The 23,775-nt window shown below is 41.2% G+C and overlaps 1 protein-coding gene across 3 annotated transcripts in view; it reads right to left on the bottom strand.

The window, feature by feature from the left end:
• Window positions 1-23,775, bottom strand: part of phkb (phosphorylase kinase, beta) — a 125,394-nt gene that overhangs the window by 92,500 nt on the left and 9,119 nt on the right. For all 3 annotated transcript variants that reach the window (XM_028577266.1, XM_028577276.1, XM_028577284.1), the window contains exons 4-7: window positions 12,982-13,120; window positions 9,013-9,112; window positions 4,733-4,840; window positions 2,391-2,471 (exon numbers count right to left, since the gene is read on the bottom strand). In XM_028577266.1, coding sequence (XP_028433067.1) covers window positions 2,391-2,471; window positions 4,733-4,840; window positions 9,013-9,112; window positions 12,982-13,120 — 428 coding nt within the window. The remainder of the gene's footprint in view (window positions 1-2,390; window positions 2,472-4,732; window positions 4,841-9,012; window positions 9,113-12,981; window positions 13,121-23,775) is intronic.

The raw sequence follows: 23,775 nt of genomic DNA, 5'->3' as shown, positions 1-23,775 counted from the left end.
TTACTGCCCACCGGCCAAACAAACCTCTCTGTCTCCCTGCCGCCAGAAGACAGTCCCTGCCAGTCAGTTTTTTTTTTTACCCTTTGGAGGTAGTTTGCGCACATGGGCACGTTTGCAGAAGCATACTATATGTGCTGCTGCTTTTACCTACTGTATATGCAGCACTCACACTGTGTAAAAATGCATACACCTGTAAAATGTGAAAAAAAAACACAAACTGTGATACACACAGGCTAATGAGAAGCCCCATTTCATGCTGCATGAGACTGATAATGGCATCTGGAAGGAGGTCGATAGTGCATCTTCTCAGAGGACACGCAGCAGCCTTTCTATACCTCCTACCTCAAGAAAAAAAAAGTACTGCAATGCAGCTTTCAGCTCAGACGAGTAAACGCCAATGGACTTCCCAAGCAGTGACTGAGCTATCAACCAAATAATAAATGATACCGTAACACGGTGATTAGTCCAAATGAAACGCTTTTCAAACGGCGTTCAGTGAGAACACATCACAAGTCCTTTTGCTCACTGGATCTGATGTTAGTTAAAGGTGCTGTAGGTAGGATTGGGAAGATCCAGGACTTCTCAGTCCCTCCCCCCTTTCTGCTAAAGCCCAAAACGGTCTCCTAAGCCCCTCCCCTCACAAGGACACGCAGTTAGACACCCCCCCGCCCTGATTGGTGCATCTGAACAGGGAGTGGTGGATTTTTGCAAATCGCACCACAGGCTGTAGGTGGTGCCAGAGGAGCCAGATTTATTTTTAAATGACCTGCTTCATGTGTGGAACATAGGGTCAGTTTCAGCAAATATGACAGAAAGTTAGTTTTATAAGTCTTACCTACTGCACCTTTAATAGAAGGATGTAGGGGGGGGTCTGCATCAATTTGAATTATGCAACCTAATAAGCAGTGTTTAAACATGCATAATAAGCCTGCTGCGCAAACAGGATTGCCCTCATAACAAAAGTTGCATTGTCAATTTGTTTGCCATCACGAGTGAGAAATGGAGAAAAATGAGTTATTAGGGAGGTTTTTATGTAAACAAAGTGAAGACTGCACGCGCTAATTGGTTAGTGGCTAAATGTTTTACCATGTCCTTACTTTTTTAAGCCCGATCCAGTAAACAAATAGATTGCTTTACCAGCGGCAGGCACAAATTTCACCGCTCTGTGACGGTTAAGTAAAGCTCAGAATGAGCAGACTATAAAAACTAACAGAATTAATGAAGTTCCAACAGCTCCTCTGGGCCACAGTGTGTAAACCTAATGGCCAAGTTGCCTTGTTGTTTTATTAGGAGACAAACAAAAAAAATGACACCGGAAAGATATATCAAACTCTATGCTGCTGAAGAAAACCATTGAAAGCTGCTTTTCAGTAATAGCCTGGGTTGGTGTGCTGCCAAATAAGACGTTACCGGTTCGATTCCCACGAGGACATTTAAGCCTCCACAATGAAATCATCTAAACGTTTCCCTGTTAAGAGTCAATTGAGCGGCTCAGCAAAAACATAAATGTGAGCCGAGCTATAAAAGTGAGATATTGTGCCCTGATCCTGCATTTGTGTCGGCTCTAGGATATCCGTAGGGGATTTAGGGTACATCTAACTGGCTTTAGAAATCCCTTGCTCTCACTTTAAAGCATCTGGTTGCATCTTAGGTAGCATCGCATGATATAAGTCTTATGGATCATGAATCTCATTAGGTGCCACAGTTTGTTTTAGAATAAAACATTTTCAGCAATACATTTTCACAACAGGACTTTTTATGTGCATGCATGCAGACTCATAAAGGGCACAAATGTTTCTTGTAAACATCAGAATGCAGTTTAGAGATGCTTCAAAATATGGTACTGTAGAGTATAACAATGCTGTATGTACTATATATATTTTGGATTGAAAGTGCTCAAAGATACACACTGTGCATGAACAGAGAAACTAAAAAGTCTACAGCTATGCTAGCAGCTCTGTGTCGCTGCACTTGATCCTAGCCATAGCAGTACTGATTTTTAGTAGGTAATGTTTACCATTTTCATCATCTTAATGCTAACCGTTTGCTCATTAGTACAAAGAATTAAGTACAGCTGAGACTAAGTTTTGCATTAGATTTGGTTCAGTGAGTTTAACTGGTTTTCACTCCAAAAACAAATTCTAAACATTCAGAAATGTATACAGTAAATGTAATATCGACAGAAGCATTCTGCGCAGGAAACAACAATGTATTTTTGTTCAATGTGTGATTATCTTTATAAGAAAAGAAGTGTCTGGGACTTAAGATGGATCCTGATTGCTGCTGGTGGATTAGCCAAAAAAATATCAAACCAATAAACAGGACTGGGCGTAAATTCCCTAGTTTTCCAGTATCGATCACGTCGGCAGTCATTCTAGTGTCTTGTTTACCTCATCTGTGTTGTAAATGATCTGCAGACCAGAGCAGATCATCTCCACCAGGTACAGCAGAAACAGAGAAACGGCATCGATCTGCAGAAATGACAGAGGGGATAAGATACCATTAAAGAAAATGACATGTCATTTGCACACTGTGTGATATTTCCAGATTTGTCAATACAGCAGTCTTTGATTTCCTACATAGTGTAGAGACTGAGACGTAAACTTTAGAATAGCTATTAGGCCTTTGGCATTGGACTGCTATCATCAATAACGCAATTTGCTTCATGGCAAAGTTTTTGGAGAAGCAATCACAGCCAAGGACTTAATGTGTATACACTAAGTGTTTAACATCTATACAGCTTGGGTGATTTATGAGGTTTTCTTTGTCGCAACATCGTCATTTTGATTTTCTATCTTGCTCTCTTGATGTATTAGCCACCCTTCACTAGAAATGCAGTCTCTGTCCAAATGTTACACACCAAATTGACCTCTGTCGATACAATTGACAGAGGAATAAGCCGTTTTAGTGCCAATTTAATGCACATCCACCTCTGAGGACAAGTCAATTATCCAACAGTACATGCAAGCAGAGAGGGCTGAAGAAATGAAACATTTAAAACTACTATCTAAAACACACACATACACACTTTGTATATGCATTCACTACCGGTCAAAAGCTTTAAAACACCCCAATATTTTTATTATTGAAATTTTAGCAGTTCAAGTCCAATGAATAGCTTGAAATGGTACAGAGGTAAGTGGTGAACTGCCTGAGGTTAAAAAAAAAAGTAAGGTTACCCAAAACTGAAAAATAATGTACATTTCAGAATTTTACAAAAAGGCCTTTTTCAGGGAACAAGAAATGGGTTAACAAAGTAAAGCTGTTCTGCAGCAATGGAGGTTGATCAAGCTTTGAAAGTTGGTGCTACCAATTCCCACAGGTGTTCACACTGGTCTGGATTACTTACAACCCCCTCTGTTTGTATAAGTAGTATTGTTGGAACACACTGTGGTACCGTACCCTCGTGAGCAGTATTTGAACAGTATTGTACTGCAGAAAGTAGTGTGTTGCCATAAAAATGGTGGGAAAAAGGCAATTAACAATGGAAGAGAGACAGACCATCATAACACTTAAGAATGTTGGTCTTTCCTACAGAGAAATTGTGAAGAAAGTCAAGGTGTCAGTGAGTACAGTATTCTTCACCATCAAAAGGCACTTAGAAACTGGGGGAGACTCTGACAGGAAGAGGTCTGGCAGACCCAAAGCCACAACAGAATCAGAAGACAAGTTTCTGAGAGTCAACAGCTTGCGTGATAGGCGGCTCACAGGACAACAGCTTCAAGCACAGTTTAATAGTGGTCGGAATAAGAAGTCTCAGTTTCAACTGGAAAGAGAAGACTTGGAGCTGCAGGTTTGATAGGTCCAGTTGCAGCAAGAAAGCCATTGCTAAGACGTCAGAATAAGAAAAAGAGGCTTGCCTGGGCCAAGAAACATCTTCAATGGACTACTGAAGACTGAAAGAAGGTGTTATGGACTGATGAATCAAAATTTGAAATCTTCGGTTCATCACGCAGGATTTTTGTACGCCGTCGAGTAGGCGAGGATGGTTCCTCAGTGTGTGACATCAACTGTGAAACATGGAGGAGGAAGCGTGATGGTCTGGTGCTGTTTTGCTGGATCCAGGGTCGGTGATTTGTACAGAGTGAAAGGCACCCTGAACCAAAACGGCTACCACAGCATTTTGCAGTGCCATGCAGTACCCTCTGGTATGGGCCTAGTTGGTCAGGGGTTCATCCTACAGCAAGATAATGACCCAAAACATAAGTCCAAGCTATGCCAGAACTACCTTAGCAAAAAAGAACAAGATGGTAAGCTTAAAAACCTGGAGTGGCCAGCACAGTCCCCAGACTTAAACCCCATTGAGCTGGTTTGGGATGAACTGGACAGAAAAGTGAAAGAAAAGCAACCTACAAGTGCCACACGTTTATGGGAACTTCTGCAACAGAGTTGGGAAGAACTTTCTGAAGAATATTTGATTTCCATTGTAGAAAGAATGCCACGAGTGTGTTCAGCTGTTATATCTGCCAAAGGGGGCTACTTTGATGAGTCAAAAATTTAGAATACATTTTGGTTTATAAATTGATTCCATGATTTATTTTTTAACTTAAATTGTTCATTTGTTCTATTCTTTTATTTCAGAGTACAATAAGACATTGAACTGCATGAATTTCAATAAAAACCTGGAAAAACTGGGGTGTTCTAAAACTTTTGACCGGTAGTGTATATGTAAAAACACATTTTCCTTTTTTTCAGTTGAGGGTTTCTTGCACTTGTGTGCTGGATGGCTGACCTGCAGGTGGTGGTAGTCAGTGTAGGAGTGAACCTCGTCACCGGTGTCTACGTTAAACACAGAGTGCAGACACTTGGAGGGGCTGGGATCCTGTTTAAACTGCTCCACCTGGTAGAGAGATACACAGCAACAGAGAGGACAGGATGGAAAGAGAGGTCAAAGGTCAGCAGGGAGGGAGAGACATTTATTTCCTCAGCAAAGGTAAAGTATACCACAATAGCAGCCTTGAACACGTTCAACAACGCATAACTGGGAACCTTGTGTATTAAGTTAATGCATGGTAATGAACTTTCCTAATCTCTGCTGTAATGTCTGTCATGCTCCAATGGCTGCAGTGATTTTGTTGTATATTGAGGCGACCTCCTTGCCTACGTTTTTTACATCTCACCATTACACCTCAATTGACACTTCAACTCCTTTCAGTGCTTGCACTTCAACAGGCTCCTCCACTCCTTTCAGTATTTTCACTTGAACTAGAATGGTCAACTTTTCCTGTGTTTAAATTTCATCTGCCACTGGAACTTCTTTCAGCGCTTCTGTTTCAACTGCCACTTAGCCTACTTTTAATGCTTGCACTTCAACTGACTCCTGGATTCCTTTCTTTCAATGCTCCTGTTTGAGGGGCCACTTCAGCTACTTTCCGTGCCTCCACTTCATCTAAAACTTCAATACCTTTAAGTTCTTCAACTTTACCTATCATACCCCTACAAATACAGTTTCAAAAGCTTCAAAGAATCAAAATATTTAGGCAGTTTCAAATATTTTCACTGCAATATTTCAGACTTCAGAACATCTAGCCATTTCTAGTAAGCATTGGGTTCAAACTAACTTTAAGTACAGGGGCCTTCAACGGAACTGGAACTGCTAAGCCTGACTTTAAGGCAACGTTCAGCTTTCCAAAATGCAGGACTACATTAATCCATAAACACTGAAATGAAACATACATTGTTTGTCTGATAAAATAAACTGTCTGTCCTATGAGCAATAACCCAGGAAGATAAACTGTCCAACAAAACATAGCCTGCTGTGAAACAGATAAGGGTCAGATTTAGGGAAGCCGAACTAGGACTTAGTTTACAACAAACGCATAAAAACCAAGAACAACACGTAAGTCGCGTTTTGTGTTCAGTGAATTGTTGGTCGGCTTTGTGTGTGCTGCATCAACTCGACTACACCCCAAATTACGGCTGGGCTGCCAGCTCCATCGCGCAGTTATAAATAATTGTCCCTTTGTCCCATTTTTACCTCATTTGTTTCTCTTCTCTACACCTCTTTCGCTGCTCTCTCCATCATCAAGCCCACCCTCAATGTCTCCATTTTTCTCTCCCTCCCTCCATCCTTCCCTCGCCCTACTTCTACCTCACTTCTCCCAGTACTCTCCTATTTTTTGTTGTCCCTCTTGGTCTCTGTGTCTTTATCTCTTTTTTCAGATTCCCTGTATTTCCTCTTTTTTCTGTCCTCTGGCACTCTATCTCTGCCCACCTCGTTCTCTCTCTCTCCTAGTCAGGTCATAGTGGAGACCCTCTGTTCCACTTTTACTCAAATTGCTCTACTTCCTGCCATCCCACAGTGACTACTGTGTGTGTGTGTGTGTGTGTGTGTGTGTGTGTGTGTGTGTGTGTGTGTGTGTGTGTTATAGTGAGTGAAAGAGCTACCTCCATAAGCAGCTAACAATAGTTACTGCTGTTTATGTTTCGATAAAAGCTACTTCTGTGCAGAGGACTCTCTGATTCTCGCTCCAGCAGAGCCACTGTGTCAAGTGGCTCAACTCTCGGGATATTGTGAGAGGCCCCAGATCTTGCTTATTGTTTCGAGTGCTGCAATGCGCCAATACGAGCTTCAAATTACTGAAACACTTCAATGTCTGCTGCTCCGTCCAGTAACAGGAAATTGTACTTCATGCATTTATTTTACATCTATTGCCAACACAAAAATATCATCAAACCAATAACAAGGAACCCAGCTATGACATATTATCACCTTATAAAGTTAATATGGCGAACTTGTTAGCAAACAGTGGCTTATTTACATTCATTTGGAGTCGTGTTTGTATCCACTTCACAAATGTAAGTCCAATATTCACTCTCCTTTCAGCTTTCAGGTCTCTACTGCCTCCTGAGGAAAATATATATCTGGTTGTTTAGCTGTCAAACGTCCCACTATGTTCACCAGATACTTGCCATCTTTGTCTGATAGCCATTTGGTGCAGTACAGGTACCATACAGTGTCTTTTAGAGCTTTACTGCTGGAAACAGCTGCCTGCTTCGGCCAAAACGACACTAAGAGAGCGGTGAAAATGAACCAACAGCTGTACAACTGAAACACTGAGTTACACATTGCTAAAAATGCTCCATAGAGCCGTATGATTCTGCAGTCAGGTGATCATTTTCTGAGGCTTAGTTAAGACAGGAGACACCTTTCACACTACAATGTAGTTATTTAATCCATTGTTACTATAATATTAATTAGAGCAGCTTTAAGTCTGCAGCAGTGAAGAGGTAGGTCTAAGTGAAATGATGTTGGAATAGCAAAGATGGAGGAGTTGTTGTGGAATGTGTAGATACTGCAAAGCAAGAGGTGATACCACAAGTACAAGTAAGGGGGAGTGAGTGTCATCATATTTAAAAGGTGTATATATATATATATATATATATATATATATATATATATATGTATGTTTTCAGAACAGGTGTTCTCTTTAAATAAGGCAAATAGCAGCTCTTGTGTTATTAGCTAGCAACCTTAAAATTGATTTTTGTGTCCTGTCAAGCAACCCTGCCGCCTAAAAATGACATTCATACACACTGCATTAGTAAATATGTTTTGTTGGAAACACAATGTTTTACTAAAGTGTTCTACTAAAGGCATCTGCAAAACAACCTAGGGTTGTGCCGATGGACGATATCATCGTCCATCGTGATGGCTGGCCAACATCACGATGGAGAGCCACTATCGTGATGCCCCCCGTCAAACACAAGTTTATCGACACTACTCTGTGCGTGTTTCAATACGTAAGTCTGAGGTCCTGTAGGTACGGGACGATGTTATGCAGGATTTATGAATGTACGTTAGCAACAGTAGGCTAATTCACGAGGGTGCTATTTTATGTGTGAGCTAATATTGCGCATCTGTTCATGTGCGCTGCAAGAGTTATGTTTCTGTTAATTGAATGCATTATTCAGTGCAAACATAACCGAGAATGTAGTTTACTCTCAGTAATGATGGTATGTTAGGTTATTACTGTCGCTCTGTTGAAGGCAAACATCCCACTGTACTGTCGTTACGCAGATCACGGACATCTGATTGACTTTACTGTACCATACTTAAGTGAAGGTAGGTGAAGTTGTAAAACCTACCAGCAGGGCACCATTTACAGAGGGCATTTACATATATGTCTAATCGTTTCTATGTTAACTGTTGGCCCATAGTAGTAGAAAAAAATATGTATGCAAAGAGATATGAGCTAACCCCCTTGGATCTTCTGGCTTCCTTTGTGGGTATACAGACAAATAAAATGAACCTTACCAACTGACGTGACTTTTACTAATTGTTTGTCCCAAATAAAAACACTCTCACTTTAGAAGATTGTCCCTATACACCACACCACTCCAGTGGGGCCCAGCTGCTGTATTTGCTCTGTGATATTTGCCCAGCAGTGGCCCTGTGTCACGTCTCCATTAGAAATGCCATGTTCTCGGTAAGTGTTGGAGACGGGGCCGTAACGAACGCTGCTCTGTGTAATTAACTGTGTAAACGCAGCTTTGTAATTAAGACATGGGAAAGCTTTCCCCTAAATTAGGTCGTCAACGTTAAGGCAAGATGAAACAGAAAGGCTTTTAAAAGGCACGCAGTGTAGACATGGACGTACACACAGACACAGCCAGCTGCGCTATTAAATAATGTTGTTTGTGAGGAATAAAAAAAAAAAACAGCATAAAAAGAACATAGACGGTTCTGCTTTGGTTATGCAAAATAGTGTGTATTGCCATTTTTTATTCACAGCTTAATCATGCACATGCATCAGGTTTGACGGTACAGATGTGGTGTAAAATTTCCCAAGCGGAGCAAAAGTCTTTGGCAATTAACAGATTGCTGATTATTAAGCCCTTAGGACGAAAACAACCGGCTCCCATTGTCGTATGTGATGATATTAAAGAGGAACCAGATGTGTCCAGTGATCCAGCTCGGTGTGGCTTTATACAATGTGTAATTACGGGGAGCTTTTATGCAAACATGCAGTGTGAAAGCAGGAGCTGAGTGGAGGCTGGCTAAAAACTCACCTTATCAGCCTGCCTCATGTAGCAGTAGAGGATCCCTCTCATGCACTTGATGGCAGAATGCTCCAATTCATGGGTTCGCCCCATATCGTCATCAATGCGTCTGCATGAGGGACGGGGGCGGGGAAGGGGGGAAACACACAAGTCAACACAAGTCCCTATGCAGATGCCGTAATATTACGGCGCACAAACTCTGGTGTGTTTCACCATTTGGTTTGGTTATTTTGGGCTGTCAGAGGTTTCAGTTGAACTGTGGTGCGGACCAAACAACCTGATCGGAGACCTGAAAAGGCGGTTCTCTACCCTCTCTACCATGCTCATAATTCGTTATTTCTTTGTGGGCTCGTCACCTAAGCTGCCCAGTGAATTAGTTGCCTGACATTGAATGTGCTTTTATGTTTACTCCTTTTTATTAATTCCAAAGACATCAGTGTGAACTTTAAATGAACCAGCACTTAAAAGCAATAATGTATAATTTATTTCCTTGGTCCTGACAAACTGAAGTCAGCCAAAGGTGTAAAAGCAACCTTAGTCACTGTTGGTAGTAGGGATTGAACTAGCAACCTTTTTATCACAAAGTAGTCTGCCTAAACAAATTCAGCAGTGGCATTCAGCAGCAGCTAAAAATCAATATGCAATTTGTAAAGCCTTAAAAAACCTTAGCCTTACACCCGCATCCGTATCATGCCAAATTGTGAGCATAAACACATTAAATAAATGTTTTTAAGAGCGTAATCCTGCTGAGAAACCATTCAGAAGTCAATCAGTTATGGTCGCAGCAGTCTACATCGACAACGGTTCATTTACGGGATAGTTCCGGTGCCGCCGGAAGGGAAGTTCTGCTGAAAGTTCAGCCGGATGTCCCTCATTTCTGCTTTCTTTGAGTTAACTTTAAACTGCAGTCCCATCAAGCAACATTAACTGGATCCTCTGAGCAACGTTACACACTGGAAATGGCAAGTTTTAAGGAAAATTTGGATGGTGCAGGCCTGCTTGGTTACTTTGGGGAATGATTGTAAAGATTTACAAAGAATATGTTTATGGCATTTACTGTCTAACTGGGGCGTTTTGCTATGTACAAAATACACAAGGTGATACACTGGTAAGAGCCAATGAGGTTTAACCATGTATCAGCTATTTTAAATAGCTCACATTACGGTATTGTGTGAACCATTTACTTAATTTAATATTGTATGTGGCGTTTTCTTTTGCGGGGTGCAAATGTTCCACCAAAACAAGTTCCCTCCCGAGACCATTTAGAGGAGCAATTGTCGCTGCGTCCGGAGCTTAGCGCCGCCAAGACCATTGTGATTGGTTTAAAGAAATGCCGACAACCCCTGACCATTTGTTCTCCTATCCAGGAATGTTGCGTGGACCAGCCAGACCTTCCTCCGCAGCGCTGTGGAGATCTGAAGGTCTGGCAATGCAAGACTATGGTCGCAGTGACCACAGTGGGAGTCAGCACATTCCTGATGGGGCTGGCAGATCTCAGATGCACGGTACAAAGGTTATGCTAATAATGACTTTGGGTATCGACAGAGGAAAGCCAAGGCGCTGAGGTGAAACTTGAGAGGTAAACGGTTCAATAATCTTATAGATGTGACCCTCCACATTAAAAATGATGGAAGGCAAAGGATACAGCAGAAGGCAGCTTTTCATCTACCAATGTCCTGTTTTTAGGACCTTCATTACTGACTACAAGTTTTCAACAATGTAATATGCATGAGGGGATCAACACTGGCCAGGGGTTACAGTAACATACCCAGCTCTTCACATTTTATTACAATGAATCAGCAAAATGCAATGGGTGTCATAAAGGTTAGACACCTACTAGTCTCGCATTGCCAGACCTATTTCCAAAGCGCTGCGTAGACAACTACAAGAAAATATGAGAGACTCATCTTAGTCCTGGCAGCTAACAACCCACTCAAAACATTTATTAATATTATAACATATCAAATATAACGAAATAAAGAATAAAATTTGACTGGGCAACGTGGTAAATAAAACTCATCATGTCTACTAGGAGTTTGTGCCAAATCCAAATCTCACACACACACACACACACACACACACACACACACACACACACACACACACACACACACACACACACACACACACACACACACACACACACACACACACACACACACACACACACACACACACACACACACACACACACACACACGGCGTGAAGTAAGTAATGGCACTAGCCAGGCCTGTCAGATGAGAATCATCTTAATTAAATCCCAGTGACAATTCTAATAGGAGGCGGCCATGACTGATGACTGAGATCTGCCGCTGGTCACATCACTGCAGTACACTCTATTTTTACCCCTCTCTTTCCCTCTGTCATCACCCCTCCATCTCATTCCCTCACCCAGTCTTTCTCTCCATCTCCCATCTTTTTTTCTCCCTGTCTCTTATCTCTCCCTTTGCCCACCTCCCTCTCTAACTCCCACTCCATAGCTCTACCTTTAGTACTTCCTACTCTCCGTATCATCCCTTTTCCTCACTGTCTCCATCCATCATCCAATCTCTCTCTCTTTCTCTCTCTCTCTCCCCCCCCTTTTCTTCATCCTTTCTCCTGTGTCCTATTACGGGCTAATGTCGTGGGGGTGCTCTTTTCCCTTGAAGCTAATCAACCAGAAGTTTGGGGCTTTTTACACAGTTCTCAGTGAAAGTGAAAAGTGTTCTCCTCGAACCAACAATCTCGAAGAGTCAAGAAAAGCCTTCACATGACAGAGGCAGATTAGAGCGCAGGGTCATTAAGCATGAAATAGAAGTGAGTGGAACAAATCCAAAACTCAAAGGAGAAGGGATACAGGGGGCAGAACCGTAAACCGGTGTAATTAAGGATTACCTGATCTGTTCTATGTTCTAATGCCCTATATAAAACACATTATAAGTGATATAATCATACATTTTAGTGTTATTTTTACATCACTTTTTCTGTGGTGCTGGACAAATTTAATACATTCTAGCCTTACTGCACAGTTACATTATCTCATTCAACTTATATGATAAACAAATCTCCGCTGCAGATTTTGGAACAAAATACAATGATTTTAACAGAGGCATACCTCATCAAAAGTAACCTTCCTTCACTCTATATAGGAACAAGCAAGCACTCGGTCAAAATGACTACATGTGTTCATCACCTCCAGCTACACACCAAGAATTGAGGTTTTAGGTGCCGGTGGTTTATTGGCTCCAAAGTGACATTATCTCTAGGTAAATGACCGCTCGCTTAACCCCTCCCCCTGCTGAGGTGGTGTGCATATAGCAGTAGTTAGAGCTTTTTCCCCCAGTCTTTTAAAATACCAAAAACACAGCAACAGTCAATTTGGTGTGCTGATTTTTCTAAAATGTGTGGTCCGTTTTCTTCGTGCTTCCACTTGGGGCTGGTGCAATGTTGCTTAGTGCATCTTCAAACTGCAGTACCTACTGGAGCTGACCCCAGGATGGACAAGGGTTAGCTCTAAAAGAGGATACTGTGTGTATCAATTAGTGCATCATGTCGCAGAACTAAAGACCAAGCCGTCTGGGGGAGGAGGTAGGAACTCCCAATTCACTTGGCAAAGTGTGTAGTTTAGTTAGCAATTTGATGTGGTTCGTATGATGATGACAATGATGATGATGATGATGATTGTTTGTGATGTGATATTGTTGGTCTTCTAGCCCACTGGTATTCAGTTCACCCCCCCATCTCCTAATGTATTGTATGACTATGTTGTTTTTCGTATACCTTGCTGCAAAACCAATGGCCCTCCGGGGACAAAATAAAGTTGAAAGTTGAAGCAGGGAGTCTAAATCCCAATTCATCTGTATTAATTAGTTACACAAATTGTGCCACCAAAGAGGCGACACACATTGCAGTTAAAGATACATTTAACCCTGCACCCATGAAACCCATCCTGCACGGTTAACCTGTGAGAGTGCAAGAGTGTGTATTTGTCTACTAACCGGTAGGCCATAGCCAGGGCCCAGGCGCTGGCAGCACAGTAGAGGGAGTCCCGGACCTTGGCCTCCTTGCAGGTGGAGCATGTTTTGACAGGGAAAAGGCCGGTGGTGGGACTCTGGTAGTTCAGAATGGTTGTCTTGACTAGATTGAATGAGACAGAGAGACAGTGGAAGTGGTGACGCAACAAATTTTGCTAAAATGGAAATGTTATTATCTACTCAAAGCCACATTAGTTGACACACCAGTGAAGAAAACCCCTGTAACACACAACAAGCGAGCACTGTGGTGGAAGTTTTCCTTGAAGCAGCAGTGTTAGTGATATTCATGATAAAATCAAAATGAATAACGACTGTTTGAGAATTAAACCAAAGTTTGGTCTTTGAGTATTTATTTACATTTGCAAATGGAGAAACACAGTTTCAAAGGTACACGCAGCACAACTGAAAATGTCTTTCTAACCTAAAATCTAAACATCAAAACATCATATAGTAAAGAGCTCTGTTAAGCCACCCCTCTAAATGTCTTTAGCATGCTCATAGTTGAAAAGAGGACATCATTAACAGTCAAACCATTGTCTCACCTTCCCCTCTGCTCTCTGTTCCTAACATTAGCCTAAACATCAGTTTTATCTCAGGAGACAGAAACCTACGTAGTTCTCACTGTCGTAAACAGTCATCGGTCTTCTCCACTTCGATCTAAGCAAAAAGACAACAATGTGAGGAGCTTCAAGCTAGTAAAACTAAATAACTCTCTAGGCTATAGTTGACGGCTGTAACTGTTCCCCTCTCTGGTGCTTTAAAAGTCTACAGGAAGGAACAGGATTATGTGGAGGTTTAAAACAATCTTTAAACAAATGGTTAATATCATTAAACAAATGGTTAAAATAAAATTTGCCACCACAGCACTGCCCCATTAGCCTTTTACAAAACAACTGAAGTGGCTCTTTATGCAACCGGTTCAGATGAATGCACTTAAAGTTCTGAAGACAAACAAGTCCGAAAGACTGCCAAGCACACCTTTATTTGTTACTAGTTTTCACTAAGAGCTGTTTTTCTGAAGGCATATACACGTCATGCTCCCACACACTTTGCATGATCTTACTCGGTCTGTTTTCACTCCTACACTTCCATCACACCTACGCCAGTCTCTACCAGATGCATTTAGGCTCGAGTTTTTAGATGTTCACGTGTCAGGCCAGATGTGTGGAGCTATTTTTATTCTGCTTTGCTGTTTCAGCTGGACAAAAAGCAGTCCCAGGGTCAGACCGGACACAGTAATGGACTACCAGTGTGTATGTTCTCTACTTCTGGGCTTTTTCCAGGCTAGTCTGCATTTATCAAGTGTGGGAATAGAACATATTATCCAGCTGTTCTCCGAGTTCCTCATATGCATATTCAAGCTCAATAAAATAAAACAAATAAAATAATGTTAAATTCAATTTAGAAAAGGTTGGGCAAAGACAACTTTTCTTCTTTGATAAAAGTAAGCAAAAGTTAATACAGTCACTTGGAGAAGAGCTCAGTTTGTGTTACGTAGCCAAATACAGTAACAGTATACACTGAAAGAGTGTGAAAACAGATGGATGCCTATTTAAGTCGAGCAAAGTGTGAACGGCGACATGGACAGTGTGAATGGCTGCGACAGTAAAGAAAAGCAATAATTCTTGGAGGAATATCACTTGGACTCAGGGTGCTATTGTTGCACTTCAGCTGCACAAGATGGCAAGAGTCTATGTTCATGTCGCTGTTTTGCAAGGCTCTGACAAGACACACATGGAGTTGTGCAAGCTGACTTGCTCTGTTATGTGCACATATTTCACCACCACTTACAGACTTTACTTGGATTCACATGAGGAGATACAGGAATCATTTCCATTCCTGTATAAACTATTTAACAGTCTAATTTAATGGAATAAGATCAGGTCTTTAGTGCGGCTGCACAATATATCGTTTTTTTAAATCGTCATCGCAAAATTAACTGGCCCAATAAACATATTGCGAGACACTCAGAGCTATTTTATCAGTAGAAAACTGCACTTTAAAATGTAAATGTAACATTCTCTTTTTAGTTGTGCCTTTTCTATTCAATTCAATGCTAAATTTGTTCAATAAAAGAATGTTGGAAATCATTTCCTTTCATTTGTCATAAATTCAACAAGCAATGTGTTGCAACTTAGTACACTTTAATATCTGTTTATCACAAGTACTGCGATATTTCACAACGTTATCGTGCAATCCTAGTCTTTAGGTATTTCAACTAAAGGACCAGGATTTATGTGAACTTCTACCCATAGCATAACACTGATTCCATTCCAGCTGCAATGGTGTTCTATAGCTGACTTTGACCTCTGGTCTCCCTCTGAGAGACTTTACTATTCTAACATATATTCAATAACACTTACACAATACAACAATGCATGACCTGCAGTGTTTCTCTACTTCTGCACCAGCATCAGAATGGAAATGAAGAAATCCCCCAAGGAAACTTCCTCATGTGTAGCACGACTGCGCCTCAAACATAAACTTTGACCAAACACCCTGAGGAAAAACTACACATGCAAATGGCTTGAGATAGAGCACAGCTATTCTTCACAGTGTGAATGTCTCATGTTGTGCAAACCAACTAATTTAGACTTGTAGAGGCTACTTTGTATTAGTTTTAGTCTGACTTTGGATGGAATCATTTCAAGTACGAGAAGACATTGCTCCGTGTAATTATCTGACCTTTCATTCACCTGAAGTCTTTGTCATGCACATAAGTACTTGTAAAAAGCTGATTAGAAACCCAGTTACTGTATATATGGCCAATAAATATGAGTTTTATAGGAGAAGTCTGTAAGGAAACCAAATTTATCCTATCCCCTACCCCTCTAACAGAAACCAAGTTTCTCATTTATATGAAATAAATGGTTGTAACCCGGTTACCTAAGTGCATGTCAATGCACTCCTGTGACTTCTTTTCTGGTGCCACCATGAGTTTCCCATCTTGGGGTTTAAGTGAACAATCTGGTCAAATATGGATTGCAATAAAAACCGGTAAAGACGTTTGTGTTCCTCTCAGGTTGAAATGCCAATAAACCAGAGCACGATTTTCTCCCACCCGGTGCTGTGTGGACTAGCCAGACCCTCCTCCGCAGCGCTGTGGAGGAAGGTCTGGCAACGTGAGACTATGCAAACAATAACTCAATTTTTACCTTTTTTCAAACTATAAACTGTGCAGTACTAATTTGGTGATGTCTGGGTTAAAAGATGTTTAGACATCTAGGTTAAAACCAGGCTACACAAATGCCTATATTGCAAGATGAGGCACCTTCTATATAGTCATTGAAATGCTGCTGAAACAACTACAAACAACCACACCTAGAAAAGCATATTCAACCAAAATCAAGTGTTGAGATCTGAAAATCACCAAATCAACGCTTACTGGCATGTAGGTGCAACAGCAGCATACGCTTGAATCCCTGCTGAACAGTGCCAGCATCAGGTAGTGTGAAGAGAAAGTACCAACATCTTTTTATTATTTTAGTGTTACCGGAATTACACATGACATGGAAAAAGAGAGAGACATTTTTGAGCCGGGGGTTGTGACTGTGGATGTCTGACTGCACTAAATCGATGAGCAAAGATGAACTAAGATGTTCAAGTTCAACAAAGTTCATGCTCAGCATTAGTTACTAAAGACAGAACAACCTGTCCTTAATACAAACAGATCGGAGCCCTCCAATAATATATGCAGAAATATTACATACTCAAACAGAAAGCCTCTGCGAAAGTCATTTATCTGTATCAATCACACACACACTCACACACACACACACACACACACACACACACACACACACACACACACACACACACACACACACACACACACACACACACACACACACACACACACACACACACACACACACACACACACACACACACACACCTCCTGCAGAGGTCTCCTCACTGATGACTAATCTGTCTGGAGGGATCACTTCATTTTTCATCAGAACATTATGCCGGTGCAAATGACGGGGACATCCATTCTGCACTGTCATTTGTTACAGAGCAAAAGAGAGACCGATAGGAAGAGACTGATGGGAAGAGAGACGGAAGAAGACAGAGACTGAGCGAGAGAGAGATGAAGAGGAAAAAAGAGGATGCATGTGTATCTATGAGTAAAAAGAGTGAAAGCAATGGCTGCTGGGAGAGAGATGGGGCGGGAATGTCATTCTATCAGTGTATGTGTGTGTGTGTGTGTGTGTGTGTATTGGTCAATTGAAGGAGACAGTCAAATTGGCAGGAGATATAGAGGTTGATGGTGTGAATTAGACCGAATATTAATAAACCTCTCAGGTACTCCGCCTCCAAGTATCACACTAATGGTGCATGCCACGAGTGCTGACCCTAGGCACCTGGCTTTGTTTGTTTATTGAGTTTTGTTGTATTGTATCAACAAAGGCTCTACCTGCCGATCATACGAGGAAATATGTTCGTGAAGTTTATTGCAGTGATTGGGACTTTGATCATTTTCTGGGACATTGCAATCGCGGCTAGAGCATTGCTGCGAATTCAATGGAACAATGGATTACCGGCATTTCCTGTTTACACCAGGGAGTTCCTGCTGAACTTTCGACAGTTCAGCTATCTGCCACCAAAACTCCTGCACAGATATCCTGGAATAATCCGTCAAGCTGGCCACCTCAAGAATATCAAACATAAGACTATACAAAACCATCTTAAAAGGAGAAGTATATTACCTGCCCAACGAGAATGGCTAAGACCTTTGATCAGTGCTATGGCAATGTAGACGGAGCTTATGTTTCCAGATGTCATCCTCCTCTAGGACGATCTGATCATAACATCATCCACCTTTCACCTAAGTACCGTCAGAAATTAAAAAGGGAAAAACCGGCTTTTAAGGATATTCATGTCTGGACAAATGAAGCAACTGAACAGCTGAGGAGCTGTTTTGTTCTAACCAACTGGGACATGCTCGTTAGTAAGAAGGTAGCCTGCAATGATTATGAACTATTAACAGAAAGTATCACCAGTTATATTCAATTCTGTGAGGATGCTGTCATAAAAACAAAAAAAGTCAGAATCTATCCCAATAATAAACCATGGGTTAGTAAAGGACTAAAAGTCTGAAAAAATGCCCTTTTAAAAGGGGAGATCAGCAAGAAGTGAAAGAACTACAGAAAGAAATATAGCTGCAAACAGCAATGAGGGGGCCAAGCAGTACACTAGCAGGAATGGCGTTGCCATGGCATGAGCAAGCACTCTCAGCAACTTTGATGACAACTGGATAAAGAATGGCTGAGATATCAACTCATTTACGTTGTTACAGTGCCCCTAGAGGCCGAATTACACCAATGTCCTTGTGCATTCTCACAATCAAGTGCCAAGTCCATGAAAGACCTGCCGAGATATGAGTTCATTTCCTGTTTGGCGGCTTCGAAACACTGTTGAATATCAATACGCAATGTGATAACTTTTGTGAGGCATGGTCTGAAGATCATCTGTGCCAAGTTTTGTGAAAATCGGATATTGACACAATGGGGTGCGTTGAGTTTGCCGTCATCCAAGGATTCCAACTCAACGCACTCAACTCAACGCAACCCATGGTGCGTTGAGTTGAGTGCTTTAACACTCAAGCTTTAACACCAGCAAGCACACCCTGACCATGGCGTACAGGTCACTCACTGACAGTGTTCTCACGTTCAACATCACCTCCTGGTATGGGAACCTCTCAGTCAAACATAGGAACAAGCTGGCTCAGGTGGTAAACCAAGCCAGCAATATCACAGGAGAAAAGCAGTTACGACTCCACACCTTATACAGCCGTTCCATAACACAAAAGGCTATCCAGGTCTTCAATGACCCAACACACCCCCTCCATCCATCTTTTCAGCTATTGCCATCTGGCAGAAGATTGATGGTCCCAATGGCCAGGAAAAACGGGTATGATAAGTCATTTGTTCCTTCTGCGGTATCCATCCTGAACCAAGGCAAACTAAAATAACTCCCCTCCCCACTCACTCATGACCCACCCAGCCAGGGTGATGATGAGGAGAATGATCAGTACTGAGAATTGTACTAGTTCATTCATCTTTTTTTATGTATAACTATACAACTTAACTTATATTGTCTGTGTGCTGTTTTATGTGTTTTTCTTTTGCCAGAGTGCCAAAGATGAATTTCCAGTGTATGGAAATTCAGTGGATAATAAAGCTTTTATCTATCTATCTATCTATCTATCTATCTATCTATCTATCTATCTATCTATCTATCTTTATGTTTTTCTTTGGAACACACCTCATGATAACTCAAAATACAGACTTAACTTTTCTGCCAACAATTATGGATATTAACTAAGATTTACATCAATTGATTTCAGTGTCTGTATGATAATCTTCTGACGAGTATTCAACCACTCAATCCATGAATAATTGGCTCAAGTTTAACTGACCACTTTGCAAACATTGCCCATCATGGGGTAACCAACTTCAATACTTTTAAGCACTGACCAAAGTGCCTCTATAGTATCGAGAGTCAGAAAATACCTCGTCCAAAAGTCAAATAAGGTCATATGTATGTTCATAGGTATCATGAAAAATCTGTACATTATTATTAATATATATTAAAATAAAAAAAAAATTTCACAAAAAAGCTGATGATAAAATGAGTTGTGGAGCTCTCAATTTGGAACTGCAGAGGACTCAAGGTTTCATCGTCTGCACTACAGCGCTGCGGAAGACATCATTAGACGCAGGACATAAACGATGAGAGTGCTGAACGTTGTTCAGCCTCACTCTGCAAGTTTCTCTGGATGCAAATCAACTGTTGTTGGGAAGTTTTCTGCCAAGCCATCCATCAAGCTAATGTCCCACTAAATCAGCAGCTAATGTCTCAGGCGCACACAGTCTGCTCTTTTACAATGGGCCATTTCACAGCACCGACAGCGTGGAGAAAATGAGAGAAGATGATGAGAAAAGACAAAAAAAATACTGAGAGATAGATTGAAAAGAGAAAAATAATAAGAGATGAAAGACAGAAAGAGTAAGATGATATCTGTACAGTACCACAGCAGATGCTACAGAAAAGAAAATATGGAAATACACAAACTGTGATATTCACCGTTTGTGCCAGTGTCAACAATAAGTTATCCATCGGTCTACTCCTGCTGACGCTGTCATAATGTTTCCTGCAATATAACATCTGTGACATGACTTACTGTTGAATGAAAAACAAATGCAGTGGCCATAAAAAAAACCACAACATAAATGCTGACAAAGTAGCAACAGCAATGTGCAGTTGATTTAATAAAAGAATAGTTTATCCTATTTTTTTTTGTACAATTCTATTTGTGTAAGGTTTAAACAACGTGTTTGTTATTTGGTGAGTTTGAAAAGTGTAGAGAGAGCTGCTTTAGCTAGCTGCATTCCCCTGCCTTCAGACTTTACGCTAAGCTAAGCTATGCTATGCTAACTACTCAGCTCCAGCTCCTTATAAAGCTATTTCCCAAAATGCATTCAGCATTTTTAGTGACCAGTGGTACACAGGATACGCACAGTATATGCTTAACATTGGAGAAGAGCTTTAAAGTGCTAAAAACAAGAAAACTATCAAAAAAGTTAATTTGTAAAATCGATTTGATTTAAAAATCGAGTTGGTAGGTCAAATCGATTCATATTTTCAAAAAATCGATTTTTTTTTAATCCAAATACAGTATAAATAATTTGGATGTTTAACAATCTTTGTTGCACTCTGACTTTTCACTTAGAGAAAGGGTTTGCCTTTGCAATTTTGTTTATATTGATGCACTTTAATTAAATACAATAAATATATATTTAAAAAAATATTTAGCATTTTGTTTGAAATGGAAAGGGGGGGGGAATCGAATCTAATCGTAAATCGAGTTTTTTATAAAAAAATCACAGAATCACAGATTTTTTTAGGGAAACAAATCGCCCAGCTCTAATTTGTAGTAGTCCACTTAGTCTCGCAATGCCAGCCCTATCACCAGCGCTGCAGCGTGGTCAGGCTACACCACCTATCTAAAAACATTCTGGCTTGTTTGTATTTCTATAAACCAATCATAGTCTCGCTTTGCCAGACCCTCCTCCACAACGCGGAGGAGGAGGGTGTGGCTAGTCCACACAGCATTCCTGGATGGGAGAAAAACGTGCTCTGGTTTATTGGCATTTCTTTTAACCAATCATAATCGTATTGGGCGGTGCTAAGCAATTGGTGCCTCTGCAAAATAGCCTCGGGGAGGAACTTGTTCTGGTGGGACATGTGTACGTTCAAAAGTAGTTTTAGTCGTGCAACAGAAAACTGAGATTGGACAGATAGTCTAGCTAGCTGTCTGGATTTACCCTGCAGAGATCTGAGGAGCAGTTAACCATAGTCCTCACAAATCCACCGGAGGTTAGAACGCCAACACGAGGAAAGAGGAAGGGGACGGACATCCTGCCGGAAAAAGGAACATAAGGTGGATTTTCCTGCGGCATTGGAACAATCCTGTAAGTGGAACATTGTGGATATAGACTAAACCAATCACAACTGTCCTGGGCGGCGCTAAGCCTAGATAGCGAGAGGGGAACGCACCGGGTGTCAGGCATTATTCTAGCAATGTACATACAGTACGTTCAGCCAGACTACAGTCCACATGGAAAAAAAGGGAGACTTTTTTCAGCCGGGGGTTGAGACTGTGGATGTCTGACTGCACTAAATGGATGAGCAAACATAAACTAAGATGTTCAAGTTCACCAAAGTTCATGCTCAGCATTAGTTACTAAAGAGAGAACAATGGATGAAAGTCCTTAATACGAAAACAGATCGGAGCCCTCCAATAATATATGCAGAAATATTACATACTCAAACTGAAAGCCTCCGGGAAAGTCATTTATCTGTATCAAACACACACACACACACACACACACACACACACACACACACACACACACACACACACACACACACACACACACACACACACACAGTGTATGTTCACTTGTATTAACCCTGTTACATTACTTACTTCAAGTAACATTAATTAAATACAGCAGTTTTTAGCACACTGTTGACGTGTTGTCATGTGCAGTATGAGTAATGTTTGAATCTATTTTAAATGAACTGCATCTCTTTTTTACTAAAGTGTCATATATTTTGCTGTTTACCATGGTGACAGTTTGAATAGTTATTTTATTATTAAATCCCTGACTATTAACAGTAAATCATCATGTCAAGAAAAAGGTCTGCTTTGGTATCCATAGTTAGATTACACAAATTGAAACAATTAAAGCAACATTCATTCTCTTGCTTTATTCTCTTGTTTAATTAAGGACATGGTATTTGCAGAAAATACTTTGCCCAGGTATTGTAAACCCTGATGACAGCGGTCAGTTTTTGAGGAATTAGTCGCTAAAAATGTAACGGACAAACTCAGCAAAAGATGATGCCAGGGAATAATCACAAAATCAAAAGAGACACAAGGAAAGAACGAGTTGCAAAAATGAAAAACAACGCAAGAATAAACCCGCCCAGGCAACCATATGTTTTTGCAAGGAGCTCATAATGACTATAAAAAGAAAAGAAGAAGGTGTTTTCTCCACTCCTTACTCGGTGTGAGCCAGACGGCAGAGCGATAGTGCCTTCTGCCTCCAGTATTATCAGGAAGGAATCAATGGAGTGTGGCCACATTGCCACATAAATAACAAATTATAGAGGGGTGAGGGAAAGAAAGAAGAGACCAAGAGAGAGAGAGAGGGAGAAAGATGATGGAGTGATGAACTACAAGAGAAACTTTCCCTCTTTATAAACTGAGAACAAGTCCCCCATCCCAACAGCATTGTATACTTAATACTGCTGGGGGTGGCTTTGCAACAAAACAACCAAGAAAGAGGAAAGGAGGAAAAATGTAACTGGTTTGATTTGTCATTGTCACCCCAACCTCACCCCTCTCCACCTCTTTTACTCCCTAAAACTGAAAGAAAGCAGGTATATTGGCATGCAGGTCTGGGTGCCGGCGATAACAATGTTGGCTTTGTTCCCCGCTAGAATTGGACAAGCGCCACCCCAACACAGCAATTAAACAAGCCCAATGTTCAACGCTGCGTTTTTTTTCCGAAATACTGCAATCTGGCGGAGGCTTTCCTCCATAAATCTATGGGGGTTTCAACCCAGCTGATGCTGGGGGCTACGCTGCGCTCACTGATAGCAGCAAATCAGTTCCAACTGAGGGCTACACCTGTTGCACACTAAGCTCTGCTTATTGTCTTCTTCTTTTTTAAACACACATACACATGCAGCCTAATGAATACACACAAACCATACACACAAACCTACAAACGACCACACACAGACACAGACACACACACACAGACACACACACAGACACACACACACACACACACACACACACACACACACACACACACACACACACACACACACACACACACACACACACACACAGCCCTGTCTTCATCAGAGCAGACCAATGGGCTGTGTCATATCTGCCAGAAGTGTGTTCATGTGAGAAACTGGTGCATCCAGCCCGGAACAGACCCTTCCACACAGGACACGTTAACAATCCCTCAAACCACACCGGGGTTAGAGGCAGTTTCCTTCCCTTTTACTGTTTACTGCTGGCAAAAGCTGTCAAAGTGTCATTTATAAAGTCTTAAGTAAATCACCTGCCTGAGCCAAATCCTGTGATTTGTAATGTAAATGGACTGTTCTTATATAGCGCTTTTCTAGTCTCAACGACTACTCAAATCACTTTAACATTGTACAGGAACC

Source organism: Perca flavescens, chromosome 1, assembly GCF_004354835.1.
Source record: "Perca flavescens isolate YP-PL-M2 chromosome 1, PFLA_1.0, whole genome shotgun sequence".
Classification (NCBI taxonomy): Eukaryota; Metazoa; Chordata; class Actinopteri; order Perciformes; family Percidae; genus Perca; species Perca flavescens.
Note: the sequence above shows the minus strand (reverse complement) of the source record. Positions and strands in the feature narration are given on the sequence as shown.